Here is a 7,352-nt window from a genome sequence, read left to right as displayed (position 1 = left end):
AGCAGCCGTTTCCAGGCGCCGAGCCATGGCAGGAGGAGGAGGATTCAAAGTGCTACAGAGCACTGCTGCGTCGCAGAGGCTTGGGACTCTCCGTGCGGCGCTGCTGGGCGCTGACCCGGCAAGCTGCCTCCTTCTCCTGCTGTGGCTCGGGGTGTCCACGCAGCGCTGCTCCGGCCGCCTTTCTACCCCCCCCCCAGGCCCCAGCTGTTTGTCGGCGCTTTGTCAGCGCGGCGCTTCAGCAGCAAGGTGCCGCTGCTGGGTCCCGCTGGCTGGGGCGCTCGGCGGGCCACATGACGAGGTCTGGCGGGCCGGATTCGGCCCCCGGGCCTTGTGTTTGACACCCGTGCTTTAGACTCTTGAGTTCAACCTCCAGGCAGCAGACATGGAGTAGGTACAAGTTAGGGGTGCAGAAGAAGCTTTGGGTGGGTTCCCCCCCCCGCTTTTTTAAAGTTGATATAAGAATGGAACTAATCTTGTTTTGAGTTCTCGGGTTTCCTTTAAACATTTGATTGCATTTGACACGACGTTGTGAAAACATCAGTGCAGAATTTCAGCACCTAAAACTCTGATACAAAAGTACCGTATTTTTCGTTCCATAAGACACACTTTTTCCTCCTAAAAAGTAAGAGGAAATGTCTGTGTGTCTTACGGCGCAAATGCATGGTCCCTGGAGCCGAATTGCCCAGCGGCTAAAGGCATATCCTGCTTTTTTAAAGAAAGAAAGAAAGAAAGAGCTAAAGGCTAACAAGAGGGAACCCGCTCAGCAGCTGATGCAAGAGATTGGGGAGGGAGATAAGAGAGCTAGCTCCCTTCCTGGCCCCTCACCTAGGTCTCAATTGTTGTCTGCAGAGGGAGACATGTGACTGGCTGATTAGATTATCTGTCTGGAAACTGTAGAAATGGGTCCCTTTCCTAGAGAAGCTGCAGAACTGTGAGTTGAACCCCATAAAAACAGGATTTTTTTCCCTTTGCAAGAAAACTCAGCAACTTTGAGCTGATCCTAAAAAATGGAGCTTTTCCCCTTTGCAAAAAAGCTGCACAACTGTGAGCTGACCCCCCCCCCAAAAAAACGGGGCTTTTCTCATTTGCAAAAAAAGCTGCACAACTTTGAGCTGACCCTAAAAAAAATTGGAGCTTTCCCCCTTTGCAAATGAAGCTTCCTCAAATATTTAATTGGGGGGGGGGCAAAGGCACCTAGGCCTCTAGGAGTTGGATGCTTTGCCTAGGGCAATTCAAGAAAGCAATTTTTTTTCCTGGTTTTCCTCCTCTAAAAACTAGGTATGTCCTATGGTCAGGTGTGTCCTATGGAGCGAAAAATACGGTACTTTTAGTTAGGTAAGCAGACAGCACATTCTGAGCTGGTTTGATAGCTGCTTTAAGAATTAACAGCGAAATGGGCTGATATTTTGGTAGATTCCGTTGATACACTTTTTGAATAACTACTACCTTACCTAGTCATAGTGAACCAACTTTTTATTCAAGAATTTAGCAAAGCAGGGGACAAACAAAAACACAGTGCCCTGCTATGTATAATCTAAAATAAAGCAATTTAGGAAAAATGTAAGAGTTGCTTCCTAAAACCATTGCTCTTCCTCTTACCAAGAGAAAGGCATACTTAAGAAAATAATCCATTTGGCATTCATAGCAAATGTTAATAATAATAATAATTTCAGCTTTCTTAAAAGAATTCATGAGCAGTCTGCTGCAGCAACAGCCAGAAGAGATAGGGGACTCATAGACCTTGAAGTATGCTAACACTGCAATACACAGAGCCTTTTACCCTCTTTGAGAAGAAAACCAACACTAGCAATTCAGTTAAAGGGGGCTGGTGGTTGTACTGAAAAATGGCTTTATAAATAATAACATGATGGCAGGGAGAGGAGTGGCAGATTGTGGATGAGGAATAGAACGTCTGTAGCCCAGATTGGAAAGCTCCTTTCTGAGGTGTGTGCTTTTCCCTTTCAGCTGTGCTATTCAAATTCGCTAAGAAATGTCTCTCCGAGGAAGAAGGGTACAGGGTGTGTGCAATTTTTAAACTGGAATTTAAATAAAATGGTGGGCTGTTATTGGCAGATGGGGTGGGGTGTCAAAGCATTCAAGTATATTGTACAGGAACAGATAGGATGCTCCATTGTAAACTAATGGTGATAAATTAAGCAGTTTGGTACCCGCTGTTTCTAGGCAGTGAGTGAAAGTGTAAGTTCCACCACTAAAATTAAAATTGGGGAGTAAATTTTATTTTTCATCAGATGGATGAAAAAGATCTGTAACACCCCCCCACCCCCAGTTAACTATTCTCTTCTCTTTGCTTTCTACCAACAATCTGGCATACAAGCCTGAGCCCTCTAGTTGCAAAAAGATTCTTGTCCTCTGTTCAGGTCTTCCTTATTTGCCAGTTGGTTTGAACAGATTTCTTCCCAGTGTGTACTTGATGTGCTTTGTGTACACTAACAAGTTTGTTTTATGTCAACTGTCCTGGGCTGGCAACACAATGTGTTTGAGTAAGCATCACCAAAACTTCCTGTGGTTCAGAAAACGGGGATCTTGTCTCGCCGCACAGAATCCAAGTCGTCATCCAGAGTCAATAGGACCTAGAACAAAGCAGAGCAAAGATTGGAGTCTGGTCTTCTGGATGGTCCTGCAGAACACACTCTCCCATGTCAGCAAACCAAAAAGCAGGCAGGCAAAGGTCAACTCAGCCTCCTGCAGAGGCAGAGCCAACACCCATGATGCCCCAGAAAAAAGGAACCTTTCAGTTTCTAGATAGTGTTGCCCACTCCCACCAACCTTTGGGAACAAATAACAGCGGGAAGGTAGCTTAGTTGATACAGCATGTGACTCCTAATGTCAAGGTCATGGGTTCAAGCCCCATATTGGATGAAAGATTCATGCACTGCAGGGTGTGGAAGTAAATTATCTTTGTGGTTCCCCTGTGTGATTATTTTTAGCAGGAAACGAGTATGGAGGTAGAGTGGGCACATAACTTTCTATCTGCAGAAGCCTATTCCTGGTTATTAGCTGCTTCTATTATTTCTCCCCACCCTACCCAACACAAATTATCAGGGGAACAAAGAGAGCTTCTCTAGCGCAGCTTGTACCAGCACTCTTCTTGCCCAAGGCTATACATTTAGCCCAGGAAAGGATCTAAAAACAGAAATGGCCATCTATGTGCAGAAGGCCCCCAATTCAAATGTTGCAGCCATCTTATCCATGCACAATACATGTGGCTACATTTTGAGAAAACCAGTGCAGCTTGCTAAAGATTGCTTGGGACAATTTGGGCCTGCTTACGTGGGCTGTATCTTGTCCTCTTGATTCTTGAGCTTTTATGCAGCTTGTATAGGTCCTATTTGGGATCTATTCCAGAGAAGTGATGCCCTGCCCCAGTGCCCTCTAGGGGCAGAAGGTAATGGTGAGTTGGTGGGCGGGGGCCTCACACCATGCCCTTCAAGCTTCGCCACCATTAGGAAATTCTCTCATGTATTAATTCAGTTGCAGCAGATAAACAGGCAGGAACAAATTCTGGCATGAATTTCTGTTGTTTGAGGCTCCCAGAAGACGTTCAGCATTTTGAGGATGTGACCATTTATATTAAACTTTAAATTGGAGGCATAAAAAGCCACAGTGACCACTCGCAACAGCAGTAATTGATGAGAACACAAACATAATGATTAAGGCCCTGCCTGCACACTTACAAGCAGTATCCTACCAATCTGAACACCAGTTACTGGGGAATAATAATTAGCATGAGAAGGCTATTGTGCACATTTCTTGCCTGTGAGCTTCCCATAAGCATCTGGTTGGCTGTTGTGAGAAAAGGATCCTGAAACTTTGGCCTGATCCAGCAGGGCCCTTCTCTCTCTAAATTAAGTCTGACCTGCATGTCCATTAAAACTGCAACAAGTATTTAAGGTAATGTGTGAGAATGCACTGAGTGTGCTATGACATGGAACTAGGTGAGACGGGAAGCCTATCCGGCATAAGATTGATAGAGGGACTTTAAGGAAAACCTCACCAAGAAGGAGAAGAACAGTGCAGCTGCTGAGAGGAAGTGCCAAACATCATGATCATCAAAGAATCCCAGAAGGATACACGGGCGGTTTATCTCTCGGGACTCTGCAGGAGTTTCCTACAGAAAAGATGGGCACAGGCAGTGAATTCCAGCTCGGTCTCAAAAGTTCTGTCTTTCTGGTGCTGTAGAGAAATTCCTACCACATGTGTGCTCCCCAACGCCCGGAAGCAGGGAAAAAAATATTTTGGGGGAGTGAGGGGGATATATGCCATGATGCCTTCAGCATATAATCATGACTTTTGAAGAGGCCTTGTTAATAATTCTTCAGCAAACCATTGGCAGTATCGTATCCCTTGACTACTGGGGCTGACTAGAATACAGGCGACTCCCCATTTACACGTGGGTTATGTTCTGCCCCCCGGCAAGCATAAGTGAAATAGGGAGGACCCCCACGGCTCCTCCAGCTTGCGAGGAGACCTTCCCTGGAGCCTAAACAGGACGTCCTCTGTGGGCTCCGTGGAGTGTCTCCTCACAAAACAAGAAGCACACTGGGGCTTTCTGGCTAACAACTGATGCACAGGAAATGTAGCAGCAGCTGCTGCTTTCCTGTCCATCAGCTGTTATCCAAGAGGATGAAGAGCATCAGCAAAGCCCCACTGCACCTCTGACTCATGAGACAACCCCCCTCTGGAGTGAAATGTCCCCTTTGGGCTCCTTGCAAGTCAGATGCGCAGCAGAGCTTTGTTGAGGCTCTTCAGCCCCCCCCCTCCGGGTTTCTGGGGCCATGTGTGATTTTAATAATATGTGTTAACGGGGGGGGGGGTGCCTGTGCAACAGCTCACATTGCTTGCAACACTGTCATTCCAGTAGTGCTTGGGGAGAGGCGAAGTTGTAAGAATATCACTTCCATGGATGTCCTGTGCACTTGGCTGCAAACCCCATTCATTCCTGCAATCCTCAAAAGCAAGGTACATTCTATAAACTTTCACAGACCTCCCAAGAGCATGAGGTGGACAAGTCTGCATAAATAAAGGACGGGTTCTGCACAACTGGTTCTCATTAATATTTGGCGTGTCACAGCATTTGAAACAACAAGGTGGCAGAAATAAACGTTGCAAGCAACGTTGCCCAGGAGCTTGAGGTGTAAGTTTGAAGACATGGATTCAAATTGGAAGGCAGAGCAAATAAAGAATTACAGCAACCAGACTGCTCCCTCCAATACCTGCAGCTGTTTACTGCAGTAAGTCTTCAAGATTGCAACGGCCACGCCAAGCAGATGGTCTTGAAAAGCCTTGCCCATGTAGCCTAATGCCTGGCAGCAGTTATTCAAGATCTTGGGCACAGCTCTTGCCAAATTCGTTTCCCAATATTGTTTTTAACAAAAAATGCCAGGGATTAAAGTTTAAGCATGTGGATCATGTGCAGGTTTCTATTATTATAGGGATGTGCTTTGGGCAGTTAAGATAATTTTGGAAATTCATGAATATTGCAAGCGTTAGAAAGCTTGGAGGAAATCGATTGCACATTTCTAAATTTATGTATTTTGTGCCTGAAGCGCAAGAGAGGGGAACAAGTGATGAAACCTACCTCCCAGCTGCTAAGGTTTTGGAAAAAGAAATAAAGGGCTGCAGCCCAAACCACGGCTGTGGCCACGATGCAGAATAGAGGGATGAGCAGAAGCCTCTCTGAGCTGCGGATCTGAAAAGAGAAAAACCTTAAAATAATCCCCTCAAATAAATGATATTTGAGCAGACACTTCCCAGGAGCCCAGGAGAACATTTAAGCCAAAGGGGTGCACCAAACATATCTGTTGCTGTGCTGGTCAAGAACCGTAATAAATCAATCAATCAATCATATCTGTTGTTGTTTTTTCCAGTCACTGATTTGAACCTAGAGTGACAGAAATGTGCTTCAATTTGCTAGAAGTTACTTTTCATACTGAGGTGTTCTTGGCAATGCCAGATGGCCAATGGAACCCCACATTCTTCCATGGCTATGGGAGAGTTACCCTGGAGGAAGAAGAACCAGATGTTTGGTCCTGCCTCCTGCCCAAGTGCAGTGCTATTCTAAGGGTTAGGAATAGCCTCCTGGAACCACAGAAAACGGGAATTCGTAGCAAGGGATTTACCTTTTCAACAGGAATCCAATAATCCTCATGACATCTATGGTAGAGCCTCAGAAAGTAAATCTACCACTAGAGTGGGCGTGCAGTAGGTAATTATAGCCCAGCAAAATGTTCAATATAAAATTGCCTTCTTGCAAATACGTGCTATGACATAATATGGGAGATAGCACTTTGACACAAATTGACACAACACGAAATAGTGAAAGGTGGCAAAACATGATGAATTTGATTTAATGTGGTTATTGGTAAAAAAAAAATCACCCCCCCCCAATTACCAGTCTTCTTCTTGGAGAGGATATTTGATACAGCTTTAGTTTTAGTAACTCTCTCCTTGGGGAATCTATCACACAGATTGGGGACTATGCTAGTTTGTGTGTTCAACGGCATTCATTTATTTGTAAAGCGAAAACTCAATAAAACCTATTATCAAAAAGATGTGAGAAACAAGCCCTGCTTTGCTATCGTTTGGCACAGACAGGTAGAACTGGTACGTTCACACAATGCATCGCGTTGTGTGATGAGCTCGCATATGAAAGCTAGTTGTTAAAGTTCTCACAATAATGACAGAAAAGAGCTGCAGGTGCTACTCCTTTACCTTCATGATGACGTAGAAAGCAAGATACAGCAGAAGATTGCAAATAAAGATGCCCAGCAGGTAGGAGGCAAAGTCTTTCGGCCGATATACCAGTCCAAAAATGGCACTAAGAAAGGAAAAGGACAAGAATTATGTTATCCAAGGTGCAGGCCTCCCATAACTTGCCATCCTGATACATAGCTCACCATGCCACCATCGCCCGCCACCCTCACTGTACATACTGAAGAGGGATGCTGCCATATTGCAGATCAAGTATATAAGAAGATACTTGTATAGAATTAAGGAGCAACTAGTACTTATTCTAATTGGGTCTCCCTTTTACAGCATTGGGACCTCCAGCCATGGGCCAATTTGCAGGATCAGGTCCCTCCGAATGGCTGACGAGGGAACTCTGAGCAGACTCCGCCCACCTGCCAAACATGTGGTGTCATTTGACACCTGTCTGTTACAAACTTCACATTTCCCGTATTTTACATGCAATTCTTCCCAAAACTAAGGGGGGATTGAATGAAAAATGCATAAAATGGACATAAAATATGCAACATTTGCTTTTTGGGCTCTGGCCCTGCTCACCATTCAAAGCCCTAGAAGGCTGACCAGGTCTGAATTCAGCCCTCAGG

General features: G+C 45.2%; 1 protein-coding gene across 1 annotated transcript in view; it reads right to left on the bottom strand.

Moving 5' to 3' along the window:
- Positions 1 to 201: 201 nt before the first annotated feature.
- The window catches only part of SIDT1 (SID1 transmembrane family member 1), a 69,100-nt gene continuing 61,949 nt past the window's right edge, over positions 202 to 7,352 (bottom strand). The window contains exons 22-25 of the mRNA XM_060269166.1: positions 6,733 to 6,838; positions 5,600 to 5,710; positions 4,016 to 4,129; positions 202 to 2,591 (exon numbers count right to left, since the gene is read on the bottom strand). Of these exons, the coding sequence (XP_060125149.1) occupies positions 2,529 to 2,591; positions 4,016 to 4,129; positions 5,600 to 5,710; positions 6,733 to 6,838 (394 nt within the window). The 3' untranslated portion in view covers positions 202 to 2,528. The remainder of the gene's footprint in view (positions 2,592 to 4,015; positions 4,130 to 5,599; positions 5,711 to 6,732; positions 6,839 to 7,352) is intronic.

Source organism: Zootoca vivipara, chromosome 16 (genome assembly GCF_963506605.1).
Source record: "Zootoca vivipara chromosome 16, rZooViv1.1, whole genome shotgun sequence".
NCBI lineage: Eukaryota > Metazoa > Chordata > Lepidosauria > Squamata > Lacertidae > Zootoca > Zootoca vivipara.
The sequence above is the reverse complement of the archived record's forward strand: the minus strand, read 5'-3'. Positions and strand labels throughout refer to the sequence as shown.